This window comes from Abramis brama (genome assembly GCF_963993115.1).
Source record: "Abramis brama genome assembly, chromosome: 5".
NCBI classification, from domain to species: domain Eukaryota; kingdom Metazoa; phylum Chordata; class Actinopteri; order Cypriniformes; family Leuciscidae; genus Abramis; species Abramis brama.
The window spans coordinates 32,005,476-32,023,778 of record NC_139967.1 but is presented as its reverse complement, the minus strand read 5'-3'; the positions used below and the strand labels follow the sequence as shown (position 1 = coordinate 32,023,778).

At 36.4% G+C, this 18,303-nt stretch overlaps 1 protein-coding gene across 1 annotated transcript in view; it reads left to right on the top strand.

Annotated features, from left to right (window-relative positions):
• The first annotated feature begins 134 nt into the window (after nt 1-134).
• skic3 (SKI3 subunit of superkiller complex) overlaps nt 135-18,303 on the top strand; it is a 24,335-nt gene continuing 6,166 nt past the window's right edge. The window contains exons 1-35 of the mRNA XM_084113899.1: nt 135-190; nt 379-471; nt 607-750; nt 1,194-1,285; nt 1,786-1,861; nt 2,017-2,160; nt 2,280-2,378; nt 2,474-2,582; nt 3,121-3,261; nt 3,522-3,623; nt 3,732-3,856; nt 4,558-4,644; nt 4,763-4,866; nt 4,955-5,081; nt 5,188-5,367; nt 5,516-5,640; nt 6,797-7,047; nt 7,150-7,252; nt 7,404-7,586; nt 8,436-8,580; nt 8,671-8,749; nt 8,852-8,913; nt 9,001-9,057; nt 9,142-9,210; nt 9,292-9,366; nt 9,927-10,068; nt 12,020-12,113; nt 12,413-12,490; nt 12,585-12,709; nt 12,828-12,951; nt 13,048-13,272; nt 15,541-15,613; nt 15,730-15,783; nt 15,860-15,971; nt 17,541-17,669. Of these exons, the coding sequence (XP_083970025.1) occupies nt 382-471; nt 607-750; nt 1,194-1,285; nt 1,786-1,861; nt 2,017-2,160; nt 2,280-2,378; nt 2,474-2,582; nt 3,121-3,261; nt 3,522-3,623; nt 3,732-3,856; nt 4,558-4,644; nt 4,763-4,866; nt 4,955-5,081; nt 5,188-5,367; nt 5,516-5,640; nt 6,797-7,047; nt 7,150-7,252; nt 7,404-7,586; nt 8,436-8,580; nt 8,671-8,749; nt 8,852-8,913; nt 9,001-9,057; nt 9,142-9,210; nt 9,292-9,366; nt 9,927-10,068; nt 12,020-12,113; nt 12,413-12,490; nt 12,585-12,709; nt 12,828-12,951; nt 13,048-13,272; nt 15,541-15,613; nt 15,730-15,783; nt 15,860-15,971; nt 17,541-17,669 (3,925 nt within the window). The 5' untranslated portion in view covers nt 135-190; nt 379-381. The remainder of the gene's footprint in view (nt 191-378; nt 472-606; nt 751-1,193; nt 1,286-1,785; nt 1,862-2,016; nt 2,161-2,279; nt 2,379-2,473; nt 2,583-3,120; nt 3,262-3,521; nt 3,624-3,731; nt 3,857-4,557; nt 4,645-4,762; nt 4,867-4,954; nt 5,082-5,187; nt 5,368-5,515; nt 5,641-6,796; nt 7,048-7,149; nt 7,253-7,403; nt 7,587-8,435; nt 8,581-8,670; nt 8,750-8,851; nt 8,914-9,000; nt 9,058-9,141; nt 9,211-9,291; nt 9,367-9,926; nt 10,069-12,019; nt 12,114-12,412; nt 12,491-12,584; nt 12,710-12,827; nt 12,952-13,047; nt 13,273-15,540; nt 15,614-15,729; nt 15,784-15,859; nt 15,972-17,540; nt 17,670-18,303) is intronic.

The following is an 18,303-nucleotide window of genomic DNA, read 5'->3' as shown; positions in this document are numbered from 1 at the left end:
CGAATATTTTCTAAAAAAAATTATTATAAATATTAAACAAATACAACGCATGGACATGACTACATTGATTTTTTTTAAATTGTGGATAAATAAATACAATGTTTGTCGCGGTACAATGACGTCACGTTAAGCATCACGACACGCATGCGCAATTTACTGCTTGCTGAATGGAAACAAACCAAGTTCTGCCGTACGTACACTTCTTACAATAACATTCTAGAAATACACAAATTTCCTTTGAAAATAAGTGTGGTAATATGACAATTTAGTTATGTCTACATGTCAGCAAGTTACTAAGCAACATAACATGCATAACTGTAAACATCCTTTACTACTGCTTATGTTTCGTTAACATTTATCTCTGTCAAATTATTTAAGAAAATGTCCAGTAAAGAAGTGAAAGCTGAGCTGAAAAGTGCAAGAGAAGCCATTAAAAATAAAGAGTTTAAAGAAGCTTTGAAACATTGTAAGGTAAGTGTTTACTTCCACTTGTCAGCATATAGTAGATAACTTCCATCTCATTCTTTTCTCTTGATTGACTGTATTTGAGTGGGCAGGCAAGATAAACATTTCACTCTCAAGTTAAACCATATTTCTGTACTCCAGGCTGTTCTCAAGCTTGAGAAGAGTAACTATAATGCCTGGGTGTTCATTGGAGTGGCAGCCACAGAGCTGCAGCAGCCGGATCAGGCACAGATCGCCTACAGAAAGGCCGCTGAACTGGAGCCAGAGCAACTGCTGGCATGGCAGGTGGGTTGTAGTTTATGAACTTTAATGAATGGTCCATAAAATGTAGCGTTTGTTTATGGACACAGTTTGTTAACCATTTGGCAAGTCGTGGCCTAATGGTTAGAGAGTCAGACAAGGTTGCAGGTTCGATTCTCAATACCGACAGGAAGTGACTGAGTTGCCCTTGAGCAAGGCACTTAACCCCCAATCGCTCCTCTAGCGCCACAGCAAAAATGGCTGCCCACTGCTCCGGGTGTGTGTCTACGGTTTGCAGTCAGTGCTCCTAATGTGTGTGCACTAACCTGCATGGGTTAAACGCAGAGGACTAATTCCGAGTATGGGTTACCACCATACTAGGCCTTCACATGTCACTTTCACTTGTTAATATGGTCTTTAATGAATAATGATATTGTGCACTGCTGATCGAATAATGAAGGTTGACTAGATGTGGATTTCTTTTACAGGGTTTAGCAAATTTGTACGAAAAAGGTGACCAGGCAGATTTCAAAGCCGAGCTGCCAAAGATTTACCAGAAACTTATTACACTGTATGAAACGTAAGTAAAGTGGTCTTCTTTTCTCCTAGGATGATTTTAAATGGAAAAAAATCGAATTCAAAATGGATAGGTTATAATAATAGATTTAAACATTTAGCTTGTGCCCCCGCCTCCCTTTTCTTTTCCTTTTTGCATGGTCGAAATTTACCAGATTTTCTTAGGTTTTGGAAATGTCCCCTACACACCTTTTTAAATTTGACTTCATACTAAATGTTAAAAAAATATTAAAATCAGTGAAATTCTTTGAACTTGAATTCTATAATCATGCCATTCATTTTACAACAAATTATTTGAATTGTCTACAAAACTTTTATTGGTTATTATCACAGAAATGAGAAGTGACAGGAGCACATCTCTTCCAGGGCAGCAGAATAAAAGTTGAAGATTGTTTCAGAACAAGTTCATATGGTCGAAAGAGCATAATTTAAAAAGGAGAACCATGCTACATGATGCAGTTTGAACAATTTGCTTGATTCATATATGTTTTTCTGCATTTGCAGCTCAGACAAAGCAAAATGTTTCGAAGTGAGCAAGAAGTTGGTGGAAATCTCTCAGTCGGAGAAGAACTATTTGCAGGTATGATCTTTAAATATGATAAGCAGGACTTGATGTTACAACAGAAGATTTCAGAGGATAGAACTGCACTGGTCTGTTACCTTCAGAAATCTACACATTATTTCTAAAATCACCATCAGGTTTGATTCGCCATATGTTTGCTACTCTACCCACAGGTGGCCAGAGTGTGGCGGAGGTTAATCCAGATGAAGGAGGGAGAGGAAGGGGTGGAGGATTCAGAGCTGCTGGAGCTGTGGAAGGAGATGACTAGACTCCTGCAAGACACTGTTGAGGATCAGGACAATGAGACTCAGCAGCACGTCAGTCTGATTCAACTGTTTTAGTTGAAGTGCTCTTTTTTTTTGTACACATACCCCCAGGTTAATGTCAACACATACATTTTTACAAAGCTTACAGTGTGTTTTTCTTTTCTCAACAGCTGATATCAGCATTTGAAAGAGCTTTGCAAATGACAGTAGATGTGCCCGGTGAAGCCCACAGGAGCCTCTCACAGGATTACATTAAATGTCTTTCTAAGGTTGGCAAGCTCTATATGCCACAATTATAGTAATATACACAATAATAATTATGACTGAACCAAAGCAAAAGTTTCATATTCTGTATCCCCTTCAGCTTCCCCATGAGGTGGCCAAGCTAAAAGGGTTTTGTGATGCCACACTCTCCTGCTATCCGACACAATCCTACCCTTTAGAGGCCCTCAGTGAGCACTACATCAAAACAGGTAAGTGTATTACCCCTGGAGTCCTCGAAGACAAATTAAATAAGTGAGAAACAAAACAACAAATATATATTAGTGCTGTCAAAATTGAACGCAGTTAACCCAGCATCCCTTTTTTTCCCATTATCCTTTGGATGACACGCTCTTATTCATGCAAATGCTTTTAAACCAAGATCCTTTTTAAACCTACACAAATATATCATTGCTGGAGTGCTAAATGACTGCTGAAAATTCAGCTTTGCCATCACAGGAATAAATTACATATTTAAAAAAATTTAAATATTTGCAATAATATTTCACAGTATTTCCGTTTTCACTGTATTTTTGATTAAATAAATGGTAAGCGTAAGAGACATTTCAAAAACATTAAAATTCATACCTACCCCAAACATTTAACCACTAAAGTAAGTACAAAAATAATCCTATCTCTGTTTGGAGAAAACATAAATCTCATTTTTTATTTTTTTTTTAAACATAATCTGATATTTCGATATTAACACCGCTTTCAGATAAACGTTCTTGTCTCTAATGATCCTGGTAGGTGACTGCAGTGAGGAAGCTGTCCGTTGTTTCCACCGTCTCTCAGAACTGGATCCTAACAGCTCACACGCTCACTTTGGTCTTGGCATTAAAGCTTGTCAGGATAAAAAATATGAGGACGCCATCAAAAGTATTGGTCTGGGTGAGTTCATAAATATCATACAGAATTCACTGCTGTTTAGGTTTTCAATACAGACCGGAGGTCATATATAGTATAATATAAGAAATGCATTATATAAAATCCTTCAAATACATTTTGATCATTAAAAGTGTATTTCAAGAACTCCTTGATTTATGTTCATGTTCAGCTATGCAACATTAATCAAGTTCCTATCACCTTCACTAGATATAATGTAAATTACAAACAGGATGTTTAAATCTTTTTTTGTGTTTTTCCTGCAGGACTGAAGCGTATGCGTTCTTCCATCATTGGGTGGTATAATCTTGCTCTGGCTCAACTAAAAATGCATAAATACTCTGACAGTGCCACATCTTCCAGCCAAGGTACTGTATCATTAAAAACAACTGCACATATGAAACACAGCTAACAGGACAACTACTCGTCAACTGCACTAACAGAGTGAAAAGGGCTGTTCTCTCTTGTGTGTTCAGGGCTGAAGTCGAGTGTGGGGAATTCTGATGATTGGACTCAGAAGCTGCAGAGGTTGAGACTAGATGCTCTGGTGAGGACAGGAAGAGACCAGGATGCTGATGAAGCTCTGCAGATACTTACACAGGTAAAGTTTTAAATCAAAGACTGACACAGTGCTGCAGTCTTACAACAGAAACAAACACTACCTTTCAAAAGTTTGGGGTTGGAATGATTTTAAAAGAAGTCTCTTATACTCACCAAAGGCTATTTATTTGATCAAAATCAGAATCAGAATCTTTATTTGTCATTATAGAAAAGAGTACAACGAAATTATATCCAATCCTATTCAGCGCAAAAATCAATCTTCCACTTTACAAACAATAATCCTATGTGCAAAAAAACATCAACATTTCTCCTATGTAACAAATTTTACAAAAATAAGTGAGAATGATAAACAGTAAACTGAAAAATACAGTAAAACCAGTAATATTGGGAATGTTATTACAATTTACAATAGCTGGGTTCTGTTTTAATATATTTTAAAATGTAATTTAATCCTGTGATGGAAAAGTTAAATTGGCAGCAGCCATTACACCAGTCCTCAAACATTTCTTATTATCAATGTTGAAAATGGATGTTTTTAGGATTCTTTGATGAATAAAAAGTTCATAAGAACAGCATTTATTTGTAATAGAAATCTTTTGTAACGTTATAAACATTAGCTGAGTAAAAGTATTCATTTCTTTCAAACAAAATGTCATACCCCAAACTTTAGAAATTGTTTTTTTTAAATGTATTTTAACATTATTGTTTGATTGATATAATGTTGTTGATGTCTCCTTTCAGATTTCAGATGCCAAAAATGACCCAGTGCTTTTAGCGTTGAAAGGAAGAGCTCACTTGCAAAAAGGCCAAACTGATGAAGCATTTCAGGTCAATTGTTTTCTTTCGACAGGAACATAATTTCTGATTTTTTTTTTTACCTTCTTATATCTTAATATCTATCATGCTAAGTAGACCAAATCATGTTTGAATGAAATGATTCTTACAGGTTTTTGCAGAGCTGCTAAACTCTCACCCAGGATCTGTGGAGGGTCTCACTCTGAAGGGACTGACGCATGTTGCTAAAGAACAGCTCAAACAAGCTGAGGAGAGGTGTGAACCCCTCCTACACAATATCACAAACCAACATCGCTGTTAACACCAAACACTGATCCTCTTGTCTTCTTTCTCTGTCTCACAGCTTTCTGGAGGCTTTATCCAGAAGCCCAGATAATGGGGAGTTATACTTCTTGCTGGGACGCCTGTACTGGAACATGGGAGAGGAAATACAAAGGGACCGTAGCAAAGCCCATACACATTTGCTCAAGGTGAGGCCACCAACATCAGAACTTACACTCTTTATCTTTTTATGTAGATACCAGTCTTTTGTCTTTGGATAAAAATAAATAATGATTCGTTTTCTGTTGTTTTAAGGCTGCTAAACTGGACCCGTATCTTGGTTCAGTGTTTCGTTTCCTGGGTCATTACTACAGAGATGTGGCAAAGGATCAGGGCAGAGCCAGAGGCTGCTATAAGAGAGCATTTGAGCTGGATTCCTTTGATGCTGAGGCTGGAGCGGCTACTGTAGATCTCAGCATGGAGCAGGGAGACATGGTGAGTGCAGATAAGTCTAGTTAATTCACTGAGGGTATCCTCTATTTAGTTTTTCTTGCCAAAATCTAATTGCAAAATGTCGCAAGGAACTTTTCTCATGCTGAGGAAGACTGGGGTTTATTAACTTTGATGTGTTCTATCTGTTTAGGACTTAGCTCTGACTGTTCTGCAGTCTGTGACAGAGAGAGCCACTCCTGGCTCTGCTAAATGGGCCTGGATGAGGAGAGGTCTCTACCACCTCAAGATTGGCCAGCACCAACAGGCCATTGCCGAGTAAGTGAATCTTTTTCAGCTATAAGGCACAAGTGGTAATAAGAGTTGTTGGCCCTGGATGGTGTGATTAGCAGATATTTTAAAGATCTTATTTCATTTATAAACATTAAAGTTGGCAGTTATAATGATGTAAGACATTAACAGGGCTTTTTCCAAAATTGTTATTAATAGTAGGCCTATATTACAGAATTATTGTGCCATTTAGAATTGAAATGAGAATGGCTTTTTATTTCCAGTTCATGGGAATTGAACAGGATTCAAAAGTGTAATTTGAATTTCAGGAAGTAGAAATGGAACTCATATTTGCAGTACATTTTATTTATTGTTTTACCATATTGGCAGAAGAGCTCATTTCCCAGAATCCCACAACAATTAACTTCCACTTTCCTGTCTCCAGAGATTACTTCATCAAATGTTAAATGTGGGATATATATATATATATATATATATATATATATATATATATATAATATATAATAAGTTATGTTAAGTTAAGTTAAGCTATGCATAAGTTTAGACACCCATGCTAAAGTTGACTAAAAATAGGAATAAAAAATCATCTTTTGGAAATCTCTAGGTATGGTGAAGGCTATGTGATGATGTGGGGCTATTTTAATTCCAAAGGCCAAGGGAACTTTATCAGGATGCATAGTATCCTGGATCCATGAAGTAACTGGCCTTTAAAAATAAAAATCTGCCTGCCTCTATGGGAATTTAACATAGGGGTGTCCAGACTTATGCACCCTGTATTTTAAGGAAGAACATTTATTTATTTACGATACATTATTCATTCACAAAGAAAATTGGTGTCCTTAAAGGTTGGATTTTTCCAATTTTTTTTAATTAAGGCATTAAGTTCAATTTCCAAAAGATAAAGTTCCCTTGGCCTTTGGAATTAAAATAGCCCCACATCATCACATAGCCTTCACCATACCTAGAGATTTCCAAAAGATGATTTTTTATTCCTCTTTTTAGTCAACTTTAGCATGGGTGTCTAAACTTATGCATAGCACTGTGTATATATATATATTTGTTCTCACCAAAATCTAGCCATATTGCTCTTCATCAGACAAAAATGTTAAGATAAATGGCTTCCCCATATGCATTGATTATTGATTTGATTTGAAAGTTACCCATGATTCTGCTGTGGTCTCAGTCTACAGGCGGCATTGAGGGCTGATCCTCAGGACTGGGTGTGCTGGGAATGTTTAGGTGAAGCTTACCTGAACCGCAGGAGTTTCACAGCTGCTCTGAAAGCCTTTGATAAAGCACATCTTCTTCAGCCCACCTCAATCTATAGCCTCTATCAGACGGCCGCCATCAAACAGATCCTGGGCCGGTTTAAAGAGGCTGCCTCAGAGTACAGGCAGATCTTAGAGCAGGAGGAATATGTGCCGGCACTGAAAGGTTTGTATGATTTCTGCATTAATGTTTTAATCTCTCAGGTTAATAACTATTTCATCCAGTATTCAAATCTGGAGTGCATCTTCACTGTGTTTTGATTCTCAGGTCTGGGTGAATGCTTGTTAGCCTTGGCTAAAAGTGCACTGGATGACTATCTTGATGGAAGAGCTGTAGATTTGATACAGAATGCCATCTATTACCTCTTCAGGTAAAGTGTATCATGAACACAGGGGTCTGCTGAGTAAAGAGAAAATTTGTGCCTCATTCTTTAAAGTGGTTTCTAACTACGTCAGGTGAGTTTGATGGGTGTCATTGAGTGGATATTGATGTAATCTCTCTGTTTGTTTTAATGTTCTCAGCGCTGTAAAGCAAAGGCCAGACCTGTCGTGTCTGTGGAAGTTACTAGGTGATGTCTGCACCACCTGCAGAACTGTGTCTGCAAACCGAGCCAAAGTGCTGGTACCTGGAGCTCTATGTGGGATGGATCCAACTGATCAGAGCCATACACTGGACCAGAGACAGCTCCTCACTGTAGGAGAAAGGTAAGAGAGACACAATCACACAATACATCACACTTGCTGTATCAGAGTCTGTCATTACGTGTCTTTAGGGGCTCATCTGTAGAAAATAAGTGTTCAACAACATCCTGGCTATGTATTAATTTACTTGCTGAACAATGTTTTTTATTATTATTAATGCACTTTACAATACACTAATACATACACTAGCGTTCTAAAGTTTGGGGTCAGTAATTTTTTTTTTAAAGACATAAAGATTTCAATTTCAAATAAATGCTGTACTTTTGAACTTTCTATTAATCAAAAAACCATGAAAAAATGCATCGCAGGAATAAAGGAATAAAGTACATTTTAAAATATATTAGCATTGAAATGGCATTTCATAATATTACTGTTTTACTATATTTTTGATCAAATAAATCAAAAAACTTATTCAGTTACTTGTTGAATGTTTAAGTTATATTAATGTATAAACCATATTTTGGGGTGGTCTACATAAATCTATTAAAAAATACCTGCTTATGATTAGTTGAACTGATACAGAAACATATTGAACTAAAGGGTGAGAAGAAGACTGGGTCTCCCCATTAAAAAGATAGATGGCTGGATGGATGGATGGATGGATGGATGGCTGGATGGATGGATGGATGGCTGGATGGATGGCTGGATGGATGGATGGCTGGATGGATGGATGGCTGGATGGATGGATGGATGGCTGGATGGATGGATGGATGGATGGATGGATGGATGGATGGATGGATGGATGGATGGATGGATGGATGGATGGATGGATGGATGGATGGATTGATGGATAGATAGATTGAACTTGACTAGAGTTATAATGATTATTCTGTAATGAAACTGTTTTATCAGGTGCTTTGGTCATGCATTAAAACTCATGCCGGAGGCCCCCAGTCTGTGGTGTGACCTCGGCATGAACTACTACCACCAATCCAGACTGTTCAGCTGCCTGTATCCTGAGGAGGATCCCCAGCCTCTGCTGGAGAAAGCCCTGCAGGTGCGTGACCTGACCTGAGATAAGTTGTTCACAGTGCTTGCATGAAGAGGTGTTTTAACAGGCTGTTTTGGTTTGGCTCTGTTTTGACAGTGTGTGAAGAAGGCGATCATGCTGGACAGTGCTAATCACAAATACTGGAACGCCCTTGGGGTCGTCGCCATGGCAAAAGGTAGATACACATGATGTACATAATTGCATTAGCTTGTATTACATAACTGTTTTGTGATAGGCTATTCTTGTGTTAAAACTATATTCTTCTTTTATATTTTAGGGATAGAAAACTTTGCTCTTGCACAACACAGTTTCATCAAATCAGTAAAAGCTGAGCCAAATGTAAGTAATGCAAGAAAAATAAACAGTTTCCTCACTTTTTAAAAAATTGTGTTGATGCAAGTAATGTATTTTTTGGTTATTTTTCAGAATGTGGTTGCATGGACTAACCTTGGTGCTTTGTATCTGAAGAAGGGAAATATAGAGGTAATGTGATTTTGAATTTGTCAAGTGATTAGCTTGATTTTACTTGTATTAGAGAGCCATGCTGATTTCTACATATTTTTTTAGCTCTCTCATGAAGCTTTCAAGATTTCTCAGTCGCTAGAGCCCCTCTATGTGAACTGCTGGATCGGACAGGTACACTTCAGATAGACCTTGAGTTCATATCTTTAGTCTATTACTATACGCAGCACATCTAACTTCTTTCTCATCATACAGGCCCTCATTGCTGAGACTGTTGGCAGTTATGACACCATGGACCTTTTCAGACACACCACAGAACTGAGCACTCATGTATGTCTAGTCATTTCTAAACACACACTACCTTTGAAAAGTTTGGGGTATGTAATGTTTTTCTTTTTTTTTTCTCTTATGCTCACCAAGACTGCATTGATTTGTTCAAAAATACAGTAATGTTGTGAAATATTACAATTTATAAGAGCTTTTTTCTATTTTAGTATATTTTAAAATGTAATTTTTTCTTGTGATCAAAGCTGAATTTTCAGCATCATAACTCCAGTCTTCAGTGTCACATGATCCTACAGAAATCATTCTAATTTGCTGCTCAAGAAACAATTTTTTTATTATCAATATAGAAAACAGTTGTGCTCCTTACTTCTTTTGTGGAAACCATTTGTTAAACTGTTATTTGAAATAGATTTTTTAAAATAAGATTAGAAATGTATTTACTGTCACTCATGATCAATTTAATGCATTTTTGCTGAATAGAAGTATACATTTCTTTAAAAAAAAATGTACTGACCCCAAACTTTTTGAAATGTAGCGTATAGTTTATTCTTTAGGTTCAGACTATTGCTGTATGTTCTTCCTGTAACATGTTTGTTTGATGTTAGACTGAGGGAGTGAAAGGTTACGCATACTGGGTTTGCTCCACACTGCTGGACAGGAGCAACAGAGACTCAGAGCTCTACCTCTACAACATAGTTCAGATGAACGCCGTCTCTGCTGCCCAGGTGGCTCTCAGCAAGTACACTGGTATGAGAACACAAAAACACACTATACTGTGTTAAAGGGTTAGTTCACCCAAAAATGTTATTTCTGTTATTACTCACCCTCATGTCTTTCCAAACCCATAAAACCCAAGATGATATTTTTGATCTGCAACGTTTTTACCACTTTCAAGGCCCAGAAAGGTAGTAAAGACATCTTTAAAATAGCCCATGTGACTACAGAGGTTTAACCTTAAAGGGATTGTTATGTTGTGCGTCAAGTTCAAGGGTTAGTCTTTTGGCGTAAATTGATGTGTCCAGCCGTCTGCCGGAAGCAATATTTTTTTATATAACTCTGATTGTATTTGTCTGAAAGAAGAATGTCATATACACCTAGGATGGCTTCAGGGTGAGTAAATCATGAGTAAATACAGATGCCCTGAACCGCAACATAAAAAAAATTCTTTCGAGATTAAAGTAGAAATATTTCGATTTTATTCTTGAAATATTTCGACTTTAATCTCGAAATGCTAGAATTTTTTTTATGTTGCGGTTCAGGGCTTCTAAAGAGAACAAAGTCAAAATTACGAGAATACAGTCTTCCGTAGAAGTTCTTATTTATTTATTTTTTTTTGTAAAGAAATGCGCTCGTGAAGTCGAACTGCTTCTGACATGGATCTAAATATAACAGTAGCTTACTTTTATCTGGGCTTTCAATAAAAGGAAATTCTACAGGTGCTAATCTAACAACATGGCATTACCATTTGTTTTAGGACGCCTATAGACGAGCACAAAGACTCCGCCGGGGGTAGGTACCACAGTCCTGGTCCAAACTTTATGTGGCACGTTGACTCGAAGCCTACATGTCTTCGTGCTCGTCTATAGGCAACCCCACCTGGGTCGAGAACACTTAACAGTAACCGTACTGTCTCCCTCTTCACCGTAAATCCTTTCTGGATACATTTTAAGTGCATTATTCTGTATCCAATCATTTGGCCGGATCCCACGATTTCCTCAGATATAAAGCTGGATAACTCCATCCAGTCTGATTTTTTTTTCCGGAAAAGTCTATTCCGGTGCAGTATGTATTTTGTAACGTCCTAAAACAAATGGTAATGCCATGTTGGTAGATTAGCACCTGTAGAATTTCCTTTTGTTGAAAGCCCAGATAAAAGTAAAAAGCAACTATTTTGTTTAGATTCATGTCTGAGGCAGTTCGACTTCATGAGTGCATTTCTTTACACACATACACACACACACAAAAACTTCTACAGAATTTCTTTTTTTTAATGGAAATTATTATTATTTTTTTGTTGCGGTTCAGGGCTTCTGTACTTTAATGTTACGAAGCAACAAGAATATTGTTGTGCGCAAAAACAATAAAAAAACAACAACTTTATTCAACATTTTCCAGTGTCAGTCTCTGACAACGTGAACTTTACAACGTGAACAGTGTCAGAGACTGACACAGAAGAGAAGAAATTGTTAAATAAAGTCTTTTTTTTTTTTTTTTGCTCGCAAAACATATTCTCGATGTTTTAGGGTGAGTTTTCATTTTTTCAGAATTTTCATTTTTGGGTGGACTAACCCTTTAAGATATTACGAGGTTATTTAAGGGTCTGCCATTTGTTGTCTGATCTCAAAAATCTTTTTGACAAAAGAAAATACAGTACCAAAGCTCTATAATGCATAACCATTATAAAGTATGTAAATGCATTAATATGGCACTGTATGCATGTTTTAATAGGCCATGCTAAAAATGTAACGCTCAATAACGGGTCTCTGCTCCATCTCTTTGTATTACAAAGGCCCTTTAGCCTGACAGTTAAAGATGCCTGATATATTGAATGATTTCACCAGCAATGCAGGTGGAATGGCTAGACACATTTGTGAAAAATGTGTTTCTATGTTAGGAAATGATCCATGTGACAGTGACAAATTATTTAAAGATGGAGAGAGGTAATGAAGCTTAGTGTACTGGCTCTTTTTCACACCAGAGAGGATTCAGACCGACCCTGACGCCTTCATCATGCTCGGATACCTGAACACACACCTGCAGCTGAAGAAACAGGCCACTGAGGCATATCGCAGGTTTGCCACCTCTAGCTATTTTTACATTTGGGAAATTCTGTCCTGGCCAGTTGGACATTTAAGTCTGCCTGACACAATTTTAGTTAATCTGAAGCAGGAATTACCAAAAATACATATATATATATATGTGTGTGTGTGTGTGTGTGTGTGTGAATTTTAAACAAGTTATTTGAATGAATTTATTTAAATAATTGACATAAAACTCGATATGTGTTTTAAAAATGCTGCCTATAGTTTCTGACACTGATCTAGACCATTCTGGTATTAAATCGTTCTTGGATATTTTCCATTCTCCACAGAGCTGTCGAGTTGCTTCAGGCGTCCCCTCACACAGACAAGCTCAGCTTTGCTCTGAGGGGTTATGGACGTGCCCTCAGGTAAAAACCACTATGCCGTCAGTCATTTCATCTATAATAATGCCATCAGAGTTATCAGTACAAAATAATGTTTATTTTATAATGTCACTGTCAGTGATGATGGGCAGTGGGAAGAAGCAGTGCGTATTTATTCCTCCACACCATTGGAGGAGCTGCATGATCTCATCGGGCTGGCACTCACCTGTTTCAAAATCAGTCGCCTGCCAGAGAGCATTCAGGGTGAGCTGTCATTGTGAATTGAAATAGTCCCTACTGTGCCTTATGAAACTACTCAACCTTGTGGTTGTGTGTTTCCGAGGGCATGCATGTACACTTGTCTGTGTGCGCTCATTTCCAGCCTATGAGAAAGCCCTTGCAGTTGCCTCTAGTGAGAAAGAAAAGGCCTGTATACTCACTGCACTGGCCCTGATACAGCACACGCTGGGCAGCTTGGATCATGCCAAAACACTTCTCTTCAAGTGGTGAGAAAATTATTCAACTGTCTCCGAGAAACACATTCTCTGCTTCAGTAGTGAAAAGCAAAACCTGTCTCCTCTTGTTTATATATGTGTGTGTAGCTCCATGCTTAAAGAGCCCATTCCAGAGAGCCTGCAGTGTCTCTGTGCTCTGGGTTTGGTTCATGGGGACGTGACTCTGGCAAGTGCTACGCTCACCGAGCTGCTGAAACTGGGGGAACCTGTAGGAGGCGCTGTGGAGGAGTACTGTCTGCTCACTTGCACCCTGCTGGCCCTGCAGGGCAACTTTAGCGGTGTACATAGGGAGGCTTCTAGGGCTATTCACAGGTACTGTATAATATTTTGAGATATTGTGTCTCCCAATTAACATGATTAGGCAACAATCTAAGACAAAATATGACAATGTTTCTCTGCTCACTATAAAATATTAGTGGTCAAAAATCTTCATGTAGCTATTATGTAGTATATTAGTATTTGAAGACAAATAAAAGTGCCTACTATATTAAATATAAAGCATATTAAGACATAATCAGATACGTCCTGATTAATTTATTTTGTCACACACCATCGTTCTGCATGATTCCCACCTAAAAATATAAGGGAATTTTAAAATTGTGATTTCCAGGCCTTAACTAAATTTTATATTATATTATATTTAAGGCTGTCAAAATTAACGATTAATTATTTGTTTAACGCGTTAAAAATATTTAACACAAATAACACAGCATCTGTTTTTTCCCGTCATCCTTTGGCTAGCGTTACAGTATATGATCACGCTCTTATTCATGCAAATGCTTTTAAACCATTAACGCGTGACAAGACACAAAAGAGAATGCAGTGCGGTACTGGCTCACATGTGTGAATCTCCTGTCTGTGTGACACACACAACTCGTGCTCACAGAAAGCCACACTGCTCTTGACTGAATAACATTTGTTGCTTTAATAAGGATTAATCTATATTTAATGTATAATTTATGCAGTGAAAACTGGTGTTTTATAACTTTATTCAATTTCTGAATATATCCTACCTTTTAGACCTACCTAAAGCACTGTTTACAAGGTTACATGGGTCAAAAACAACAAAAACAATAACTTTTTGTGTATTTTGACATCGTAAGTAAATCTGGTCTGACTGGGCCAATAGAAAATGTTTTGATGTGATATATTGAAGGCACAGGCAAATGTGACATTTATTACAATGAGTTTATGTGAAGATTTTTTTAAGTTCACTTAAATAAACAGTTGTTATATTTTTAAAGCCTAATAAATGTAGCAGTAGGTATTGGTGATACTGGCCTTCTTTCATAAAAAGATGCCATTTAAACAAATATTTAAAATATAGGCTACTGTCTTTGTTGTTTCTACATTCATTTGGAGATTAAATGTGAAATTATTACAATATAAAAATATGTTAAAAACTTTAATGTTAAGTGTGATTAATCAAGATTAATTACAGAAAAACGTGTGATTAATTAGGTTTTTTTTAATCGATTGACAGTACAAATTATATATTATACATACATTTTATTTTACAATAAATAATATATTAATATAATATATATAATTTATTAATAATAATATAATAATATATATTTTACAACAAATTATATATTATACAATAAATTTTACAATTTTAAATTTAAATTAACCTATATTCAATAAGGACACATTCATGATCATGATAATGATATTTGATCAAAGGTGAAGGTAAAGTCATTTATAATGTTACAAAATATTTCCATTTCAAATCAATTTTGTTCTTTTGAACTTTCTGTTCATCAAATAATCCTGAAAAAAAACAATTACCACAGTTTCTTCAAAAATATTAAGCAGTACAGTTGTTTTCAACATTGATAATAAGAAATGTTTCTTGAGCTGCAAATGAGTATATTAGAATGATTTCTGAAGGATCATGTGACCCTGAAGAGTAATAATGCTGAAAATTCAGCTTTACCATAACAGTAATAAATTACCTTTTAAGATATATTAAAATAGAAAACAGTTATTTTTGATCAAATAAATGTAGCCTTGGTGAGCATAAGATACATCTTTAAAAAACATAATAAATCTTACCAACTCCAAACTTTATATAATATAAAAACAAATTATATTATATTATATTATATTATATTATATTATATTATATTATATTATATTATATTATATTATATTATATTATATTATATTATAAAATGGTTAAAAGCCAGACTCAGATCAAAATAGACAAACTTCAGTTGTTGTTATTCAGCTGAAGCCCGGACACTTAAATTATTGAATATTTGTCCGGCCCCATTATGTCTTGTTGAGTGGGGAATTGAGGACTTTGATTAAATTAAATGCACTTCTTTATTTGTCCAATAGCAAGTGACCTTTAATGTCCTCCTTTAATCTGCATCGTACAAAGACATGAAAACACTCAAATGCTATTAAAGGGAAGGCCCTTTCATATAATTAACCTCAGGTATGAATCATTGCATTTGGTTAATTAACCCAGATGTCAAATGTGGTACCAGAACTGCAAGAATTATTCTTTCTTTTGTCAGCCATTTTTTAATTCTAAAAAATTATGAGTGTTTGACAACTTTTATGTTGTAGGAACCCAGGGAATCCATCTCTCTGGGCTCTTCTCTCCAGACTGGTCCCACAGTACTGCCCCAACAAAGCCAGTGTGAGTATTCTCACAATATTTTAGGAGAACTAACATGCTTAAAGGAATAGTTCACCTGTTATAGAAATATTGACCATAAAATATTGGTGTTCATGTAGTTTTAATTTTTCTATCAGGGAGGAGCTGTGGCCGGCAGTGTGGCATGTCATGCCAGCTTGACACTTGGAAAGGTAACTTGACATTTGTGGATGAAATCCTATGTCAAGATCTGTGTCCATTAAACAGTTCAACTCTTTCTATCTGTAGAGGGCGTTGCTGTACAGTGGAGTGAATCAGTTGGCCTCAGGCCGCCACTCTGGTGAGGACAGAAGATGCAACGCTCTGAAAACAATCCAGAGAGCTGTGCTGCTGTGCCCAGGTAAAGTTCCATCCAGTCAGCTAGTGTTACTAATGGTGCGTTAGCCTAATTGTGTTGCATTAAGACTCCAAGTAAAACAAATCATCATTATATCACCATTGCGCTTTTGACTAGAATGCTGACTTCAGGTTGCTCAGATATCTGAGCAAAAACTGTCCTCACAATTAGAGGCACTCTGGATCAATTCTCAGGTTATCTGCTAAATGGCAAGTCAATAACTTTAAGATTCAAAAACAGACTTTCCATGACCCCGAACTTGTAATTCCCTAACCCAAACTAATAGCAGACTACGAGACCAAGACTAAACCCATCAGCCTAGGACACAGAACAAAGTGCCTTTTCACGCATACAAAACCAACTCATATCTGTTTGAATGGGGAAATATCAAAATCTCTGCTTGCCAAATTCATTTAAATAACATATTTCAAATCAACAACAAAATCTGACATGAACTGTTAAAAAAAGCATAAAATTAATGTTCTGCCAATGTGTATGTGTGTAGTCTCAGGACATTGATTCTTTGGGAACCGGAGCTTCTAACTACAGCTGCAATGACACGTTGACTTTACTAATTGGCAAAAAAAAGAAGAGTTTGTTTGTTGTTTGCTGTTTGTTGAAAGAAGTTGTTTTCCACATGTATCTCAAATATCAAGGTTCCCACTGTCCAGGAAATTAAATGAATTTGTAGATTTAAAGGCCTGGAAAAAAATGGAAAATTCTACAGTATATACAAATAATTTTTTTCTACTCATGCTCAGTTCTGAAATATTTCTTTAGAATTTACTATTTTAGTTCAATATCTATAATTTTATTTTTGAAAATCATAATCCACGCTTGACTGGAAGGATCATGGAAATTCATTGGTCTTAAAGTAGGCATGAAGCAGAAAGTGAAAGAGTGAAACTGCTGCTTGAATGAGAAAAAAATGTAGGGTGGGACTTGATTTTGTTCATCGGGAGTTTATTGGATTGTTATCATTTGCTAATTGCTGCGATCTCATGTGAGAAACAGTTTGCTGGAGGGGACGGAATATTGTCCCGCACACATCATCAGATAATAGATGCTGTCCCTGCGAAGGGAAGGGGACATTTTTGATTAAAGATTACAAGGGCACATGAATTTAAAAAGTATTGCACAGATATGTAATTTATAATAAACATTGCAATATTCAAAAAAATGTGTCTGGCATGTGTGAAGCCTGAAATATGCATTACAGTTAGAAAAAAACAGTTTATGTCAAACTGTTGTAATGAGCTTTGGCTTCTTGTTTAAGAACATTGTTAATGTAGTATTGGACAGAGCCCTCTTCTTGAACCCTAAAACGATGAAAATGTTCCTTTTGGATACTGAGAACCTTGCATTTAACGTGTCAGCAGGAGTAAGTGCCAAGTGTGATGCAGAGAGTGTATTCAGAGTGAAGCCTGGTCTATGTTAAAAGTTTGAGAGGACAGAAGAGACTCTGAGACATCAATATATCAGCCAGATGAAATATTTGTCTACACTAGATAGGATGACAGTGATTCAGTGTTGGATCGATGTGTCCTCTGTCTTTCTGTTTGACAAACGCAGATGATCCTGCTGGTTGGGCGGGGCTAATGGCCGCCTGTCACACAGAGAACACTGCATGCTTACTCGCAGGCTCCGCCCCTCGCAGAGAAGATCTGGAGAGGGCGCACATGACTCTGGTGTCTGAAAAAGGTCAGTGAAACTTGAGACTGTTTTGTCAGTGTATGTGAATGTGCTAACGGTCAAAAGTTTGTAATTAAATTTTTTAAATAATTATTTTATGCTCACTAAGGCTGAATTTATTTAATACAAAAATACAGTAAAAACAGTAATATTGTGAAAAATCATTACAATTTAAAAGAACTGTTTTCGATTTTTAGTATATTTTAAAATGGAATTCATTCCTGTGAATCAAAGCTGAATTTTAAAATAAATGCTGTTATTTTGAACCGTCTATTCATCAAATAATTCCGAAAGAAATGTAACATGGTTTCCACAGAAATAGCAGCAAAAGCTGTTTTCAACATTGATAATAATAGGAACCATTATTAGTAATTGAGCACCAAATCAACGCATTTTTGAATGGTCATGTGACACTAAAGACTAGCTTTGCCATCACATTAATGAATTACATTTTAAAATATATTTAAGTAGAAAAGAGGTATTTTAAACTATAATAATATTTCACAATATTACAGTTTTACTGTATTTTTGAGGTAGCTGTGGTGAGTATAATACACTTTCAAAAACATTAAAAATCACAATGATTCCAAACTTAGGTTAGGGTTAGTTGACCAGTAGTGTATATGCGGATGGGACATGGCTT